Source organism: Diadema setosum, chromosome 9 (genome assembly GCF_964275005.1).
Source record: "Diadema setosum chromosome 9, eeDiaSeto1, whole genome shotgun sequence".
NCBI lineage: Eukaryota > Metazoa > Echinodermata > Echinoidea > Diadematoida > Diadematidae > Diadema > Diadema setosum.
In genome coordinates this window covers 12,723,450-12,744,214 of record NC_092693.1, presented here as the reverse complement: position 1 = coordinate 12,744,214, position 20,765 = coordinate 12,723,450, and the positions used below count along the sequence as shown (strand labels likewise).

General features: G+C 38.3%; 1 protein-coding gene across 1 annotated transcript; it reads right to left on the bottom strand.

Annotated features, from left to right (window-relative positions):
• Positions 1–658: 658 nt before the first annotated feature.
• Positions 659–20,555, bottom strand: LOC140232913 (engulfment and cell motility protein 1-like). The gene is made up of 19 exons (XM_072313025.1): positions 20,394–20,555; positions 19,156–19,317; positions 17,463–17,632; positions 16,792–16,891; positions 15,527–15,615; positions 14,457–14,525; positions 13,690–13,768; positions 12,638–12,688; positions 12,150–12,269; positions 11,035–11,136; positions 10,290–10,394; positions 9,241–9,349; positions 8,192–8,328; positions 7,309–7,538; positions 6,248–6,363; positions 4,000–4,104; positions 3,016–3,080; positions 1,770–1,847; positions 659–856 (listed from the first exon to the last, which is right to left on the bottom strand). The coding sequence occupies exons 1-19, from the start codon at positions 20,517–20,519 to the stop codon at positions 659–661; spliced, it is 2,211 nt and encodes a 736-aa protein (XP_072169126.1). The 5' UTR covers positions 20,520–20,555.
• Between the last annotated feature and the right edge of the window lie 210 nt (positions 20,556–20,765).

Here is a 20,765-nt window from a genome sequence, read left to right as displayed (position 1 = left end):
GTCGGCATTGACTTTTAGAGTAAATACCTACTTAAATGCCTCCAACTTTTTATAACCCCTCTCCTTATGGATAAAACCATGTGTACAAAGAAATAAATACAATCCATGTAACAGTGCAGGTTAGCTTGCATTTGGAAAACAGTGCAGCAATGCCTTTGCTTGATTTCACATAAAACTTACCAGGAATGAAGCCCTGTGTGTGGTCATACATTAGCCACTCAAACTGACCACCACCCCTTGAATTATGGCTTTATACCATCCAGTCATTTCCTTCTCTCCCATACAAGTGCTACTCAAAGCAAAATTGAGGGTATCAAAATGTGAATTTGTGGCTATAGAGCAGAAAAACAAAATAAAAAGAGCCAAATAGCAACATTTACTCACAGTGGTAGCTACAAAGGGTTGGCTTCTGAGCCATGAAGAGTATACAGTGATTCAGGGTGTTTGTGACTCCGAAAAAGTTTACTATAAAGTTGTGTTACATTTGTATAATGCCACAATTGCAAATACAAAAGAAAAAGACCACAAGAATGCATGTTTGGTCCTGTGCAGAATGTTTGTTGAGTCCGTGTTTTACATAACCACAGTCCTGTGCATGGGTGCATGGGGGTATTGGCAATTATGAGTTGCATCGTCCCCCCCCCCCCCCCTTCCTCATTCACTGGGAGTCGCAAAAGTTGTAGTCCGTTGGGGGTGGGGGGATGACCGGTGGCTCTGTGGGGATGGGGATGTTGGCTGTATCCAGGAGGCGGATCTTCATCTCCATGCTGAGAAGGGCCTCCAAGTCGGATCCCATCTGGTTGCTGCCCATCGGCTTGCCCTGCAGGACGTTGAGACCGTCCGTCCACATGTCAAACTGATCCGGATGAACCAAAATAAGAGCAAGGTCCACAATATTCAACATTACCTGTGTTAACTTGACTTGATGTAAAGATAATTAACACCCCCCACAAAAAAACCAACAACAACAACAACAACAAACAAACAAATAAACAAACAAACAAAAAACAACTTGCCATAACATCCAATGATGCAATACATGATGACAATACAATGATAGGGTAAGATTCTACAACATCAAAGACCTCTTGGGAAAAACGATGGATTGCTGTCTCTTTTAAAAAGACACCTTCTATCATTTTAAGGAGATTACTTAGGTAATCTGACAGCCAAGCTGAGAAAGGGGTACAGTGGCTCCTCCACTTAGGTTTCTCTCTGAGTACGTCAACCAGCATGTTTTCTGTTTTTTATTTTTTATTTTTTGAATCAAAATAGTTGGGTTTTTGTTTTACTTCATTCAACATACTTAGTATGCATAATTTTACAATTCTGAACAAAAATATGATTCTTATTTAAAGGATTTTTCTAAATTGTACAGTCTACACAGCAATACTCTGTATTGCGTTGTGTTGAGTGCTCTCTTTCAAAATAAGCCTCCAAGTAAAATTACAGCAACAAATAAAATATCCAAAGATGTTTTAAAGTTGCTTGTTGTTATTTGCTTTTTGGGGTGCGTGTCATTCGTCTGTGAATATTTACATCCATATAGGTGTCATCAACATTTCTTTTAAGGCAAATTTACAACAACAAAAAAATGACCAACACATAAACAAAAATAGATTTATCATAAGTTCTTAAGAGGGCATGTTTATGGATAAGAAAATGACAGCAGAGTGTCAGGAATCCCCCTTGCATCAAAGACGACATCCTCTACCTCATCTAGCTACGAGTTTTGACAAGGATGATTTTAGCTACTGCTGCCAACTCACAATTTCCTGGTTGCGGGCGATGAAATCCAGGCGATGGTCTGGATGGTACAGGATGGAGAATGCCAGGTTTCCTTCACCCTGAGATAGAACAATGCCAAGATGTCCATCAAACATATATCAGACTACAGACACTCCAAGTATCAAGATTAAGGTATTTCAATTTCAATTTCAATATTTTACGTCGTGAAACAATGAAATGTTTTCAACTTGCTGCGTAGATTCATATGGACATTTAACAATAACTGAAGAGTAAAGTGCTTTTTCCCTCTCGATCTTTTTCACATTACGCCCAGGAGAACTGCCAAGATGTTAATGTTTTCAGCTCAAATAGGAGTTTTATTAAACCAGTGCTTCATGAGGGTTGGTATTTACCTCAGGGGTTACAATTTTGGATTTTAGTTTAAGGTTGAGTGTGTTTGGTTTAAAAAAAAAAAAAAGGTTTTCCATACATACTGTCTTGCACGGAATCAAGACTGAATGAGCTATGTCACATGACAAGATTAACCAACTGAATGACATGACAACAAATCTGTTGCAGTCATAACTGCCATGTTTTCTCCTGTATTTCTGTATTTTTACATTGCGATAGCCATTCAAATTTACAAAAACAAAATGCAGTGTTTTCACATTCTCACTGTAGGTCCAAAAAATCTGGCAAAACTGTCGGATTATAAGGAAAATATTCATCTTCTGAAATGTTGTCCAGGAAAAACCAAATGTACATCTTTACACATCAGAATGCCTACTGAAAGCAATTTTAGCCTTCTTTAAATCTGTTGTTGTACCGGTACATGTATTTGCAATACTCATGCATTCTACTTCCTTTTTCACAGCTAGCATTCACAGTTAGCAGATTATCATGTTGTACTTTATATCATCAATGTTATCATTACTATCAACATCATTATCATCACTACCTTTCTCCTTTCATAATGGAAGCAGAGGTCGTGAAGAGGGATCAGGGATTATGTAAACTTATGTAAACTTATGTCATTTTTATCTTGTTTTTTTATTTCATTTTGTTTTGAATAACAAACATGGTTATAGTGAAATCTTGGAACAAAGTAAAAATTCAGGTTCCAAAATTACCATCCATATATTCTTTAATATACTTTATTGTTTGGCTATAGGAACATTTTGATATATGACAAAAGAGAACTGCCGGTCCCGAGGACTTCGTTAAACAGGAGTCACCTGCACATGAATTTGAGGCACTGTGGAATAGAGAGAGGAGAGATTGACTCACTCTAATATTCCTGACATGTTGGCACTCCTTCCCTGTTTGTATTCCCTGGATGTCAGCAACAGGAACTGTGGCGGGAAAAGAAACCAAACACCCCAACAACCACCAAAAGCATTAATTGGTGTGGTTCAAAACTGCTGAAGTTCTCAAACTTACATGAAAGGTAGGTTGATAGCAATTATCATATCAATAGAACACCCATCATGTCAACAAATATGCTGCTTCAAATGCATTTGTCCAATGTGTCTGTACCTATAGCAACTCCTTTATTTTGTCAGCTAACAAAAAGAATATGAGGTACAAGATTCCATTATAAAAGTCCCATTCTACACATGAATATCATATGTGTACATATGAGCCAAACATTGTAACCTAAACTACCATGACTGCACAGTGGAACCAGGAGGTATGGACACAAAAAAGAAGGACTTCCTGGGATAAAAGGGGGCTACATATATGGCAAAAATAAATGACCTTGTTCAACCCACCTCACAATATATGTGTTATAATAACTGTTATATCAGGAATATTGTTTTATCCGATGTTGTTATAATGAAAGTCCACTGTGCTATGCTTCTCAGCGCTATGATTTTTAACTTATGAAAAGTGGACATCAAGAAACAATGAACTCACAAATCAAGGATTTTACACTCTATTGTACACACTGTCTAGGACCATTTTTCTCTGTTGTTGACTGAGAGTTGCATCATTACATTATGCTCTGTCAACAAAAATGCAGATTTCTGCAAATTTGACTGCACAGTGAAACCTCAATGTAAGAAGGTAATTATGCAGGTCATATCCTTTTTATATTCTTGGTTTTTATTCCTGGTATAACAAGACACCCTACATAATGGGAAAATTTCAGTTGTCCCGAGCAATTTGTTATAATGAGATTCCACAATATAAGCAACGCCGGACGTGGACTCCATCCCCCCCCCCAAAAAAAAAAAGACGCATCAGGCAGCAGTACCGAAGAGAACTCACTCTTGTTCGTCAGTGACTCGTATGTTGGTTGGCTCTGAGGATTCTCTGACTCTCCATGATGGATCATCTTGTGGTTGGGTGAAAGACGACAGTACCAGTACCGATCTAAAGTCACAAGAACAGACAAGATGTACTGTATGTCCCTTCAGGTATTGTTGCTTATATATCCTCATAGCGCTGTAGGATGACCCAAAAGGGTCCATCACATTTGCTCAACTGTGACAATTGCTCCCATGAAGTATCTGCACGCTATAAGCCAAACATGTACTCTACCCATAAACATAACCCTAACTCAAATCCTAATCCTCACATCAAACTAAACCTAAAACCCTATCTCAACCCTAACCCTAACCCTAAGTCCTTGGAGAAAATTACACTGCAGCAATTGTCGCAAGAGAAAATGTCATGTCACTGACCAAAACATAAATAGGCTTATTACACCTTGACAATTACATTTGCAAGCACTTGTTTTAGTACGTCAATTCACAAATGTACTACGCTTGGAAACTCACATAAATATGCAAAGTGTGCTCTGTTATGAACAGACCAGCTTAACAAAATATTCAAAATTCAATGTATACCTTCACAACACAGACTCTTTCTAACTACCACTGAAAGTTCACTTGGGGTTTGCCTGATAAAGCTACAACTAGTACACGCAAAGTGCATTCCAAGTATTGAAATGCAATTGTGTACAAACAGATGGACTAACTTTCCACTAGTTTCTACAAGGAACTAGAAATGTCGCTACGGCGACTGGTGTATGCCTCCGCCATAATGCATGGTTCTCCTAATAGGTCTATAGTACAATGTCTTGACAATGTGTGATGACAGTTTCACACAATTGGCAAAATATTAAAACGACAGGTTTGCCACAAATGTGCTGAATGTTCACTTTCCTAGAACTAGGTTCAATTGGATAAATGATTAAAACGTCAGAGTGCAGGTATTTGGGGGAACTGATGATTTTCACTTGACTTTTGACCCTTTTACAAGTTTATGCATTGAGTAATTTTCAAGGTATTGAGAAAAAGTATAATTTCAGTATCAAATGGTAAAATAGTATTATCGAAACCTGGCCTTTGACCTTTGACCCCACAGTTCCAAAGAGAATCACTGCTAGGTAGAACATGCATAAATATGTAAGTTTCATGACAATAAATTGAGTTATTTTTGAGATATGGAGGAAAAAGTGCAATTTAGCACTTTCACTTGACCTTTGACCTTTTGACCTTTGACCTTTTGGCAAGAAACTTCCCACAGAATATATATTGGGTTATACATGCATACATCAAGTTTTCAAAAAATCCTTCAGGCATTGCATAAATATAAGGAAAGTAGTTATATTTTGAGGAGTGACCTTGACCTTTGACCCATGACCTTTGACCCATGACCCCCAACTTCCCTAGATAATCACTGCCCATCGGTACAAGCATATATACTAAGTTCCATGAAGATACCTTGAACCATTTGCGAGATATGGAGAAAAACATGAAATTTCAAATTTTTTTTTTCACAAAATAACCTGTGACCTTTGACCTTTGACCCTGTGACCCTAAAATCCACACAAAGTATCATCCCCCAAGGATATACCCTCATACCAAGTTTGATGCAAAACCACCACACGGTTCTTGAGATATCGACAAAAACAAAACGGGACGGACGGACGTACGAACGGACGGACGGACGGACGACCCGAAAACATAATGCCTCCGGCCACTTCGTTGGCGGAGGCATAAAAAATAAAGAACTGGCCTATTCCAGTTTGTTACCATGACAATGGTCACAACTGTGTATCAGTGACAGGCCAGTGCAGTGGCAATGTCATTTATATTGAAATAAGAACTGCAATAAAGTAATTTACAAAAGATGGTCCACAAGCATGACTGAGGTGAGATTGATCTAATGCTATTCTCGTTGAAAAAAAAAATACAGAAAAAAAAACATCATACACATATGATCTAGTGGATTACAGAAAAGGGCACAGTCCTGAATACAAACAGCACAACACTGATATCTTATCTTGAATTTTCCCTCACAGTCTTCAAACAATTGTCTACACTTTCCAACTTCACTTTTTCTTCTGCATCAATTCAGCTCCTTCTTTCTTTTTTTTAACCCACATGCAATGCTGGTAACAAAAGACATTTTTCACAGCAGGCCTATTATGCTGGCTTCATACAGAGTTGACATGAACTTGATATGGACTTCTGTATGTTTAAAATGGGTACAAGCAAATAAGACTTACCTTGGGCGCGACCCCTCTGGTTGTAGCGGTTAAACATGGTTCCCTCCACGAGGTACACCAACCTCTGTTGTCTGATCAGCTCCATGATGTCTGGCTTGATCTGGTTCCGCAGCTCACTGTCACAAACATGAAAACATGCTTTTTCAGTTGTGAGTTTCTTCAATTCGTCTCACACCTGAACCTTCACCCCTCTGAATAATATCTTGCTTTCATTTAACATGCTTTCTGTTTGTTTGTTTGTTTTTTGTTACAAGTTTACTGGTCACACTTGGCATCTAGACATCTACTGACATAACCCCATATACTGTACGAGCTGAAATTTTCGCGGTGGTTTTATTTTCGCAAATTTCGCGAATCGCCTTGGAACCGCAAAAATAACAACATGCGAAAATAACAATGCGCGAATAACTAAGTTCAGTTAGACCGTCGCAACCGCGAAATTAACAACACGCGAAAATGTCCTCCAAGCAGCAAATCGCGAAAATATCTGTACGCGAAAATTTCAGCTCATACAGTATTGCCATGTAATGCAGCCTCTGGTACTTCCAGTATTAATTGTACTGACTCATTTACTCCCCAAGGAGGTCTAGTTTTACTTTAACAATACTACATGAAAACATTTCAGAATAGGTCTGCTGTGATAAAAGGAACAGTCAATCAGTTCTTGGTGGTAATCCATATTGTAATTTGGACAAAGGATTTCTGTTTTGTTTTATATTTTCTTTTGTGTGTGTTTTTTTAAAGGATGCGTGCAGTTCTACAATATATGCAACCCTCTGGTTTTGGTAGATGTGTGCATTATCCGAACACTTTTAGTATGCCAGTAATACAACCATTCAGCTGCCATCTAACACAACATCAGTACATAGTAATTGTGATAGAAAAAAAAAAGAAATATATATATGTATATATATTTTTTTTCTTAATATATTCACATATACATATATACAACTTCTACAGTGTTCATGTCAACAAATTTACCCAATTCATTAACGTCAACTTGGGACCCTTTTCACTATCCCATATTTAACTACAACAAGGCATGGACCCCCAATACTCACACTACAGGCGTGGCGTGCGAGTTCCACTCCTCCTTGTCATAGCGCTCCTGGTGTCGCAGCTTGAGGATCTCATTGTAGTTGAAGTGCTGGAGCTTGGTCCAGAAGTTCTCCATGGTAGTGGGCTTGTAGTGCTCCACCGAGGGCGTCTTCAGGCCCTCTTTCATCTGCTCCATGCTGCTCTGCTTCACCTTCAACGAGCGCTCGATCTGGTCCTGGACGACATTCATCACCTGTGATTTGTGTCAAGACATAATTGGTGTGAAATATCTAGTGTTCTATAAGTGACAGCTGCCAACTAAAAACACAAACAAACCAGTAAACATAACACCATAAAAACAAAATCAAGTATCATTACTTGACTTACTTAAGTTTATTTCTTGTTTTGTTTTGTTAATTGTTGTTCTTTGCCTGATGAAAAATTAAGCAGCAGTGTTTTGATAAAAAGATCAATGACAAAGTAATTGACACATTTTCTTTAAAATATGAACTGTGTACAAAGTAGACTATACAACAAATTTTTGTCGGGAATACTTATTTGGTTTCCATGACATTATATACAATGTAGTTAAGTGTGATAAATGCTTAGCACAGTAGTACATACAACTACAAGTGCATATAATTATACATATACGTACACATACATAAACAAGTGTACGTGTTTGGAGTGCAAACATCCTGTGGGTGTAGTACGCAGTCAATGGTAAAAACTTGGTAAAAACTGGTTTTAAAAAAAAAGGTAAAAACCACTGAGCATGTTAGGCAAAATGAAAGACTGGTCACGTGATTGTTTTTAGCCAATCATTTGATTAGGATCCAAATCATCATTTTATAAAAAGGTGCTATTCCCTCAGCGACGGAGACCAGCTCTTCCTCCTCCTCCTACCTTAGGGAAGTCCTCCAGCGATGCCCTCATTTCCCGCCACGTCTTGTTGAAGAGCTTGATGCACTGGCAGAAGAACTCCTCAAAGGCGTTGTCGCATGAGAAGAACATTGGGTAGTACTCTGCTCCTGTCTCAGTCGCTGGATAAGAAAGCCAACCACACAGACCAGGAAGAGAAGCAGTAACAGGTTTATGAGCTTATTCATATGTTTTTGTATGGGTGCCTCGCCTTGCCTATCTACATTGCCACATTCATTCAACAATTTCAACTTCTTTTCCAACACTGACAATTGTTACTTTCAACAAAATACATCCTGTTGAACTTTTCATCCACATATTCACCTGGCGTGTCAACATCAGTTTGTGTGAAAACATATTGATATCAAGAACATCCACCATCCCCCCCCCCCCCCCCCGTAAGTTATATGACGCTAAATAAGTTTCAAACTGCAATTCAATTGCTCAAGATGTGACATGGTTTATGGATATCACTGAATGAGAGGGTGTTTAGTATTAGTTACTGGCATGGACTGAAGAATGCTGTCAAAAAAAGTTTACTTATTTCAAGCGAGCTCAGTTTTTGCCAAAACATGCAAATTTTGCCTTAAATGCAAACATGTGCTGTCAGAGATGAATTTTGCATATTTCGGCAAGAACTGAGCTCCTTGATCCCCTGAAATAAGACAAAATGAGACAACACATAATCTTTCCCTCTATATGCATGCCAGACGTACACAAAGTAGCAACACAAATCCACAACTAAAAGCCTTGGTAATGGCTTGCCTAACAGCGCTATAATTACTGCATTGCAATATTTTTGCGCGATTACCCAGTAAAAATTTTTGCACTGACCAGCTCGAAGACATATTTGCAGGTTCTTGAACTCATGTTGTGCATTTCCTTACTCATATGTTGGTATTAAAATTTGATTTGACAATTCCATGCATAATATTGATTTACTATTAAAACTAATGTGCCACAAATACTTCTGTGTTTACAATAACTCAAAGTACACCCCACATCCCCCTTGCTTCCAATCACCATCCACTTACGTGCTTCACCGACCCGGAGAATCTCACAGAGCATCTTGGTGAGAGCAATGCTGGATTTTGCAAATGGACACTCGTGTTCATCGGCCCTAGAACAGTTTTCCAGCACAAACTGGGATGTGGGAAAAATAAAAAACAATGAAACAAACAAAGTTCGAATGGTTTTGCATCCTCAGGACATTTGTTGGCCCTTCAACTTATTGCTCTTCATCTTTAATTAACCCTGCAATTACCAATGTCAAAATATCTGTGAGGATTATCATTGACATTTTAAGGATGTGGTTTCAAGAGGATTAAGGAAGACAAAGAGACCATGCCTAGGTTCATGTCAAACACATCTATCCCATTTCCAAAAAAAGATTTTCATTTTTGCACTATGTCCATCGACATGTTGAATACTTTGACAAACCAAAACAGCCATCTGATGCTAACACAAAACTGAATTATTGTTCTATCAAAATTTGTCGAGGACAATGTTTCTTAAAAATGTAAAGTGTTGAGACATACATCTCTGTCACCTCTATCTGAACACCACTTTACATATGTAATGTGAAGATATCTGTATCATATCACACCAAAAGTACACTTGGTATTCACCCAGAATCTGATGATTCTACAGCAAGTGAACTCCACAATATACCACTGCTGGCCACACAAAACACCACAGATGCAATGACCCCAACCTTGCACTTTCTTCTGGTATTATCATGGATGTATCACTGAGCTTTTAATCATGGCGTTGACAAGCACCAACTCTATTCTTGGCAGGTCACATGGAAATCACCAGACATCAATGGGTAATGTAAACTAGCCTTGAATAAATGCTAATGGCAGCTCTCCAGATTTAACGACCATGGGGCATATCATCAGTTACCATCATTAACAACATCGTTAAACATAAACAGGTGACATCTAGTCATCTTCTTGAGTCAGACGCACTGAGATGTACACATGGCACTACTGACCTCTATACCTTTGACACATTGTGAAAGTTGTTTGTTATTTTCATTTCAATTTTAAATTTCATGCATGTCATTCAGTGAGTCTCTTACCCTAGTGTAGTTCTCATTCTGGAAGTTGGCAAAGTGAGTCATGCACTCCAGAGCAAGGAGACCAGGCGGTACATCCAGGAAGTCCTTGATGGGGTTTTGGTAGTTCTGGTTTGAGGCAGCATGTGGCAGGGGAGACAAGAAAGACAATAATGTCATAAACTGGTACATCATGTACAGTCTAAGGTCAACAGACTACTTTCATTACTTCTGTTCTGGCTCTCACACACTCAACATTCAGCCCTAGTTTTTTCTCCCTTCCAACGAAACAAAGGTGTTCTAGTAAAGATGTGGAATTCATCCATTGACCTTAAACCATTTCCTGATGTCGACAGCTAATTCTCAATTTCAGGTCATCATGTACACACACATATTATATAATATGTACACAGAAATGGACAGAAAACCTGCAAATGTACTACTCCTGGCACCACATCACTAGCACAGTCACTTAATTAGAATCAACATGAGCCATGCATTTCCTGTACAATTTTCACCACTAATAATACATCCATAGAAATGTTTACAGTTTTCGGATGAAATAGAATATGAGATAAAATAGTATAATGATACGGGAACACCTAGGGAAAATTTCTACAAGAAATCAGACACAACATTCAACCTAATTTTCCAAAGAAAAAAGTTTCTGCAAATGTGTGTGCTTTGCAGGACTTTTCTGGAAGTAGCTAGGTTAACTGCCATACAAAGAGACACTAGTATCTATGTTTATCTACACATTGTAGCTTACCACAAAGCCAAGGCGTTTGAAATCGTTGGATGGGCCCCTTGTAATGTCTGCATCATGACCAAAGGCATGGGACCTCAAATCCTCAATGCAGTCCTTGTGTTTCTACGGATGGGAAAAAGGAAGAAAAAAACAACAACAACAAAACAATGAAGGGTTCTGACATTTGATGGAGAATTATAATTTTGTGTCAAAGAATAAAAAATGCCTAAGGTGCATGTGCAATGCCGATGCAAAACACGACATATTCCACAGAATGAATGACCTGTATAAGTTACACCCCACTAATCCGTGAGATATGACTCTGCACATCGGTATTTCTGCGCTCACACAGGCTTTAATGCTTCAGCTGAAGAAAAGGACTGTCTATGACTCTTCTAAATACAGATCAGGTACGCCTTGGTCGACAGGTACTCAGAGCCTGGACATTTCTAAACAGAATCTACAAAGTTATAAAATACTTGTGTCCTTTTTTATCTTATCCTCAGACATCCTGCAACACAAAAGTCACCAATTTCTTCCCCAACCTTCAAAACAAAGGTATACTTTGGTTGTTGTTTCTTTGTGAAAACAATAAGAAAGTTGATTGCAAGCAGGTGAATATATAGTCCAGTACGAAAGCTAATTTCATAAAAGTCACAGATTATCAAATGACTAACAGACATTAAAATTGTATCAAACTGTAAATAACTTATTTCCAACTTTGATCAAATATTGATGGCATCTGTGGGCTTCAATTAACACAACTCTTTTAGCAATCTACGCACTCTTATCAATGGAACCACTAATATCATTTCAGCGGAGTCACTGATGTATGTGAAATGCTGGTAAGAAATGCCGCAAATCTTACAACTACATGACATACTGTATTAAAGCAAGAATTATTTTTAGCAGCATGAAGTCTTTGTGATTTGGAGTCGATGAACTTTTCGCAGCAGGTAATTTTTGCAAATTGCTGCTGCCATTCAACACATTGTAGTGTAGACAAGAACTTTCATGTGCATTCTAATTTTATGAATCTTAGTTCTGCCAAATGTGCAAAATTAACATGTACACAAAAATTTCCAGTTTTACAGTAACCCTTTTCATCTATTACATTTCACAATGTCTCAACTTACTGCACTGCCGGGGTCAATCTGTGTCATACGTCGCTTCTCCAAAAGGTTAAAGGTCAGCTGCTGGAAGACGTAGAGCTGATGGGTCATCTCGGTACCGATGTTCTGTGATCGAATTATTTTCTAGTACGTCAAAAAGCAGACACACACAAACAAACAAAAAGATTAAGAATAAAACATTTACTGTAATAGCCATAATAACAGCATAACATTGCACTTCAAAATACATACGAAGCAGTTCATAATACTTTCATATAGTTTGATTTAAGATTTTCACAACTTAAGAAATAGAATGAAGGGAGAGATAGTTCTGTTGTTGAATCACAGCTTGCCTTTGCTCTACTAACATTACATAAGTGACAACATGAAATTAATATGATCATGAAATACATCATTTAGTAATTGCAGACGATTTTAAATATCTGTCACAGATTAAAAGTCACATTATGCAAAATAACTTAGAGATTTCATTATTTGAGATGATATTTTACCTCCATGATCACAACCCTGATGTTCTTGGCTGACAAAGCTTCCTCAAAGCGCTGCAGAGAAGAAAAAATTCAAGTGTCAGCAACGAGAACTACATGCAATATTTAAAATGTAATTTGGCAGGCAGAGGGACAAAATAGCTATAAGAGAGAAAGGGGGACAGTGAGAGAGCAAATGTGATAACAAAAATTATTTACATGGAGACACACACACATATATTCACAGAAAAAAAAAAAAAAAAAATCTCTCACACACATGTACTCCCAGGAGTCTCTGAAGTTAATGGCCAATGGTATACATTTCTTTGGGGCTAAACATGGATGCAAGAACCACATATATGTAAGTAGTGCTGTTCATCAGAGATACAGGCGTGAAAAAAAAAAAGAAAAGAAAAAAGTTACTGCTTCAAAAAGTGGACCAGTACATATTTACTATATGTATGTTCATTTTTCCCTATCAAAACACCGATTCATAGATTGAAATATTGTGTAACTGCAAAGGAATTTCCACATCTTCGATTCACTGCACTCTATGCACATAGATTGAGTCTAAGTACATAATGACTGAGCAAGGGAATCGGCTGTCAACAAGGGTGTATTACTGCAGGATTCCTTCCTTTCAGTCACAGCAGCAAATTATCAAAGAATCACACACACTTTAATTTCACACAAAAGCAACCTGAGATCTAATTTCCCACCAAATCACGAAGATGTCTACACTGGGGTCTTCTAAAATGATTTAAAAACAATATGGAAGAAATAATTGTGTATGATATTGAAAGAGCTTTGGACAGTGACATATTTACATGGCTCATTGCAGTCTTGAGCTCAGGTAAGATCCAAAGGTCTCTTCTTGATACAACTTTGATTGCAATTAGATGGTCAGGGAACAAATATATAATTTACAATAACCAAAATCCCTTGCAATTACAACAAGAAACAGGTGAAATGACCCCACTGCATGTCCTGCACAATTTCACATGAAAAGTTGGTGTTGAGCTTTTCTTGCAGGCATAAACTTGTGAAAAGACACATTCTTTTGTTGCCATGGTTACCTTCTTCTTGTCCTCTGGTGCTTTGAGACATAGGGCATTCATAAGAGCCAGGCAATTCTGCTGAATTCCCTGGTTTTGGCTATAACAAAGAAGAAAGACAGGACAAAAAGGTCACTCTTTTTAGATATTTACACATGTACACCAATATGTATTTCTAAAGTAAAACATGAAACATTCTTTCAAAACTGTCTACATACTCCCATAAAATTTTTTCTCTTCTCTATATGTCTCTCAAATACTTCTACTACTGCCACTATTACTATTACAATGATTACCTCTTCTACAGGTACTACTACTACTACTACTGATACTCCAATTACTCCAATATTCTAAACTACAATGACTGCTGCCACCACTATCATATTTTATCTATCATATCTACATATCATATTTTTCTCTTTTGTATATGTTTCTCCTGTCTTTAAAAACAAAAAAAAAACAAAAAAAAATAAAAAAAACCTTCTCTACTACTGCCACTTTTACAATGATTACTACTACTACTAGAGGTACTACTTCTTCTACTATTACTCCCGTAATATGGCTGCCATCACTACTTCTATTACTCTCAAAACTACAATGAACGTCATTGCTGGAACTACCACCACTATTACTACTACTACTATTATCAATCATGGTGCTAACATATCCACCATCATTATGTCTGGTAATTTCCATCACCATTTCCACCACCACTGTCATCATCACCATCATCACCATCATAAAAGATAAGAAGGATAGATAAATCATGATAACAAAAAGGGCCAAACCTGTTTTCTAGGTGTGGAGCCATGTTGTGGAATGTAATCTCGTTGGCAATCACATTGTAGAGCTTTACACTGTAAGGGAAGAAGAAGAAGTGTTTTCACAGTAAATCTCACAACTATTGAGGTAGACCATGCAGACATAGTAATTCAATCTGGCTGGTTGAGCTAACATTGCTCGAATGTAATTGATCAGTAAGTTGTTGTTCCTGCCAAATAATATGATTCAGCACATATTGTAAATGTCCCCCAACACCTTGCATTCCATCCAATAGTAATAGCTGCATTGTTTTCTGATGAAATCGCACACCCTTTTTTTTTTCACTTTGAATATCATTGACACAAACCTATTATACACCTCCTGTTCAGCAATGTTAACACCAAGTTTAATATGTGAGTTTGTAGTTTCACTTCGCACACAAGCAAAAAAAAAAAAGGTCATTTGCACTTTATTAAACAGGCATGTTGATTTTTAAATTCACTGAAGTAAGTCATCTGTGCTGTTAAGATAATTCATATAATCCGAATGAATGGTGTTTGCCAGAAATCCGCCTCACAGCAAAAAAGTGTTCACAAAAGCCTAGTATTTGGCAATATTAATATACATTGTAAAAAGTTTGTTGATGCATTTTATGCCTATCTAGTGTTCTATCGGATGTTCTGTTAGGTAAGCTTATGCACTACTGCATAAGCCATTATTTTCGCGTACAGATATTTTAACGAATGAGGAGGTCACATACATTTTCGCGAGATGTTGTCTTCGCGATTTGACATAGAGGCTATCATAAGTGCATTACTTGCCTAGCGTATGGCGACATTTCTTGTGCTGTTGAATTCGCAGTCCCACAGTGATTCGTGAAATTCACCAACCCACAAGAAAATAACAGCTTATACAGTATGTCACCTTGAAAAAGAGTGAAGGGCTAATTAACTGATAAAAAGAAAAAGGCCATTTGCATAAATACACACATGAAGTAATTATGAAGGGATTTACTTCATTGTGATGGCTTCATAAAGTTGTGTGTGTGTGTGTGTGTGTTCCACAAGCCATTCCTCCTTTCTGTCATATAACATACCTGTTGAGGACGCTGCTCTCCAAGATGTTTAGTGCCCTCTGTGTCACCTGAGCATCAGCACTACCTGATTTATTCATAAATGAAGCGATCTAGGCGAACAAGAAAGCACACAAAATTATTCACAGTCAATTTGCGTTCTACAGAGAGAGTCCAACATATATGGGTTCGTTTGGTTTTGAATTAGAAACATTTTAAGTACGAAGCACACTATGGAGGATTGTTACTTCAGGTTTGTTTGGGTTTTTTTTTCTGATTGTGAAGAATCTTAACCCTAATCAGGCCGGGCTAGAGGGGGGGGGGGGGGGGGGGCGGATTCAATCACAAAATTGTGCCCATATTGGGGTGACATGCCATTACAAAAATGGGCGTGGCTTCGAAAAAGTACATGCAGACGTTGCAAATTTGGTCTCAAAAGTTGCGCTAGACTTGAACAAAGAAAGTCAAGAAGCCTCTCTACGGGGACTTCTCGTGTTACAGAATTATAGCGCGAAACATCGAGGGGGCGGATTCTGCCCACCCCCTGGCCCTGTTAGGGTTAAGGAGAGGAACAATGAAAACTTGACACTGAAACTCTATCCTTGAATGTTTGTAGATTTGGTTCTTTGCACTATTTAGGTACGAAGCACATCATTGAGTATTGTTTTTTCAGGCCTTTGTGGGGGGTTTTTTCTGATTGTGAAGCATCATAAGGAGGCAAACAATGAAAACTCGATACTGAAACTCTATCCTTGAATGTCTGTACATTTGTTTCTTTGCACTATTTAGGTCATCTAGGTACACTCCATAATACACATAAAATGCTTTTAGAACTGATACCATATACTGCATGCAAGAAAATATCCCTGTACCATAACAGTTCATTAAACAATATGATAGCTCATTAATATTTTGCATTCTTATATACTGTACAAACACATTAATCAATAGCTGGTAAACAAGTATTTTTCTTTTCCAGGGTAAGGGACAAGATTCTTATAAAGTGAACAAACACATTAATCAATAACTAGTAAACAAGTATTTTTTCTTTCCAAGGGGTAGGAAAAGATACAAGAGAAAGAACACAATTCATTTTAATGTTCTGGATTTACCTGGTATTGATGATTACAATAAAGATTAGATGGAAAAAAATAATCACAGTTGTAAGGTTTCATTGAAATGCTCATGACAACATAATGTGCTATGATGCCTTAAAAAGAACCTTAAACTGCTGTAAGCATCACAAGCACACTGTATTAAAGATACCTCATACAACAGCTGGTACTTACCTTCTTCACAAAGTTAGGGGAGAGTGTATCCCACGAAATGACGTTGTGGTCCATCAGCTCAATGAATGACTGGAGTGTCAGGGCTAGCTGATCCCCGCTCCTGTTGTCATCAATAGAAAATAAGTTAGATTCCTACATTAGCTTCTGACAAGAGAGGGCATTATCACTAGCGATGTGCTCTGGCGATGTGCTCAGGCATCTGTGTGGAGATTCTAGAGGTAAGACCCTCACATTGACACCAGAGTCAGAAAATTTTGAAGTGCTATTCCACACAGTGCACATGTATGACTAGTATCGATAGAGTACGAGCAGGCAGACAGAACTGCAAATGTTTGATCAAAATCGGAATTAGGTAACTTACAAAATTGTCTATGTCTTTTCCACCAAATTACATCCCTCACATTAATTGTTTCAATGTATGGACAATTATGGCTTCTCAAAGGGAAAGGAGGCAATACTTGCTGAATCGCTGATAAACTGAATGAATTTTCCTATACTTAATTTCCAAAATAGTGGTCTGATTTTTATGAGGCCTTTCCTGTTGTTTCTTTGACATTATATTTCCTTGTTAAAGAAAACTCAGTCAAAGTGTGGGGTTCCCCTTAAAGGTTGGTTGGAAGTGACAAATTGAGCAATTTCACCAAGGTAGACGACGTACGAACAAAACTTACTGGGAGCCTTCCTCCACCATCTTGACCAGGAGGTCGATGCCGTGATTCTGGATGAACTCAATGGCGAACGTCAGGTCGGTGGAGGCTGTTGACAGCCGGACGAGGGCAGGCTTGATGTCCTCTGGGGTGTTGGACTGCAGCTTGTTGTAGATATCGAGTGCCGCCTTGTTCTATATGAGCACAACAACATAGAAGAAAGTGGTAACAGTGAGACACACTTCGTGACCTGCCCAAAAGGGCAGAGTGTTGGTCATTAGAGTATGCACATACATGTACCAGTAGTACGTCAAACCTGCCTTAGCGGCTACCTGTCTATAGCAGCCACTGAAAAATCCCCCCCTCCCCCCGAGAGAAAAGCCCTGCTATAGACCCTGTGTATAGCAGCCACCTGTCTAACGCGGCCAGCGGCCACAAATTTTGTTTCCCACATTAGATTTTAACCTGTCTATAGCGGCCACAGACCCGATGGAGCCTTCGCTGAACCGGTAATTCAGCATGTTTTTCTGCTTTGTAGCCGTGCCTGTCATTCATGGGCAACGTTCAGTGATTGCCACCGCTGCATTCGTCACTCATTCAGTCATAATAATGCACTAATGTTAAGCTTTCTTCACGACTGTACACATACTACTGTGCAACAATTTTATAAACACCAGCATTGTTCAATGCATGAAAGACATGTGTGCATACGTATACACATACTGTAAATGTACTACATGTAAATACTTATAGACGTATATGATGATACATGTACACGTAGGCAATGCACACAAAGTTGGATAACCTGTCTATAGCAGCCACCTATCTATAACAGCCACTCTTTTCCTCTCCCTCGGGTGGCCGCTATAGACAGGTTTTACAGTACACGTTTAATGTACAGTGGTATCTTTTCAGACATATGTCAATGTGATATGCACTTGAAACAATTTTTTACTGATGACTTTATCTGCCTGCTGCAAAGGCGAACAATTTTGCACGTTGTCCAGGAAGCCTCCAGCATGCTTTCTCTCCATCAAGAACAACACTCACTACAAAAAGTGTTCATAAGTTTGAACACATTGGTACAGTGGTATTATGTGGTGATGGTTCATAACAGCAAATAAGGCTTAACTGACAGTGCTACTGAAGGCAAAAACTTAAGACTGCAATTACAAGGAGGCACCGTGTGTAAGTATTGTGTTGTAACATCTTGTTGTACTGGGTTTTGTGTTGTGTCGTCTTGTCTGGGACTATGCACTGATCATGCACAGTCGAATCTGCCTTAGTGGCTATCTGTCTACAGTGGCTACCTGCCATATACAGCCACTAAATGAACACTTCCCCAGAGAAAAGGCATGTTATAGATATGCTATAGCAGCTATAGCAGCCACCTGTCTACAACAGTCACTTCTTTTTTCATCTCTCTTAGGTGGTTGTTAAAGACAGGTTTGACTGTGTTACTCCATTGCTTCATTGTTTCATTGTTGTTAGTGTTTCCTGTACGCCTTTTTTTTTTACTTGTAAATCTGTTTTTTAGTTCAATGTTTTTAAATAAGAAATTTAAAAAAAAACAGCAACAAGACATTCCACAAACAACTGGGGCATCAGTGAAGTGTAGTTTCACGCAAATCAAACACAAACACAGCACATGTCTATGCCCTTGACATTACAAGGAAACATTTGCATGAAAAGACAGACAGGAAAAGAATATTCTCACCGGTGAGTCTGTGAGTTTGAGCATTTCTCCATTTTGAAGGTCCTTGCGGTTCGTCTCTGTGATGTATTTCTCGCCCTCGCCCTGGAGCGCGTAGTCTGAGATGGCGGTGCTGATGTTATACGTGGAGCACACCTCTTCAATAATCTCCTTTAGGGGCTTGCTCTGGTAGAAATCACAACACAAAATGGTGGATACAGATAAATGACTAAGGATGAGATGACATACTGTGAAATATCAACACAGGGGAGATAGACGGATAGGGAGGAACAGCAACATATTGATGGTCTGAAAGGCCAGAGAGATAGATATGTGTATAAACAGATACTGTATATGCCAAATGTTTTGTGAGGTTTTTATTTTCGCGAATTTCGTGAGTCAGGTGCTATTCGCGAAATTAGAGACACGCAAAAATATTGACTCTGATCTCGATATGGATGTGATGTACATGTGTACATCTCTCCCTGCGGTACAGACTCCATGATTGCGAATTTAACCACTCGCGAAATCGTCAGACTCGCAAAATATATGGCGTATACAGTACACATATATGCTCTGTGTTTTTCCAATGCTTTTTGTTTTGTTTTCTTTTGTTTTGTTATTTGGTGATTTTTATGCATATTTTGCATATTTTTCAAGTCAGCTCATGTTTATGAAATAGACAACAAGCAAAAATTTTGCCCCCTGTACCACAAAAGCACTGTATATCATAATAAAAAGTGGGATCCAAAAAGGGATGATAATAAAATTTCAGTCCCTCACTAAAAATTCCAATTCATTTAATTCTTAATATAAGAAGAGCAGGTCAATGGAATAATTCGTCTCTATGTTCCCAGAAACGAAACATCCATGAATTTGAATACATCATGAAAACGGCCTATTCGTCCAATCATTTCTACATCAACATAACATACAATTAGTGAAATGCATGAGAAATTTAGAAATTTCATTGCAGCGTTCATGTACACACTTCACTCTTGCTGCCATGCAAAACAGCTACAGGCTTTACATGTTGAAATGCATTTCTGCATGCTGAGTTTATTCATTATCTATTTGTATTTCATCATTTACATTCTTCTCTTTTTTTGGGGGGGGGGGGGGGAGGGGATGGAGTAATGGAGTGCAGAAGTACATTGTAATGTAGGCAACCATCAAGTGGAATTCTGGTAACACTGGAAAGTTGTGATTATCTGGCTTCAATGGGCAGCTACACTATAGATCAACTAACATCATGGTCTCACCTGATCTAAACAATACAGCGTGCCACTCTTCCCATCCATGACAATGGCCAGACGTATGATGTTTGGATCGGCCCTCTGGTTGGGGTCAATCAGAGTCAGGGTCACCGGCTGCGCCTGCATGGTCATTTTCTTGTGCTATCGTCTCTGTCTTTCTAAACACTAATTTCCTCTCCTGTGGACAAAGCTGCAACGATCAAACAAATGAATAATGTCACACAAAACAAGAACAACAGAAAAACTTATGAGAATTGGCATGTCTAGTAATATACCAAGTTTCCCCTTGTACGTCAAAAATAAAACAAATAACCAACAATTAAGCAAAGCATCACATTTCTAACTTGGAAAAATAAGCAGAGGCCCATTATAATGCTA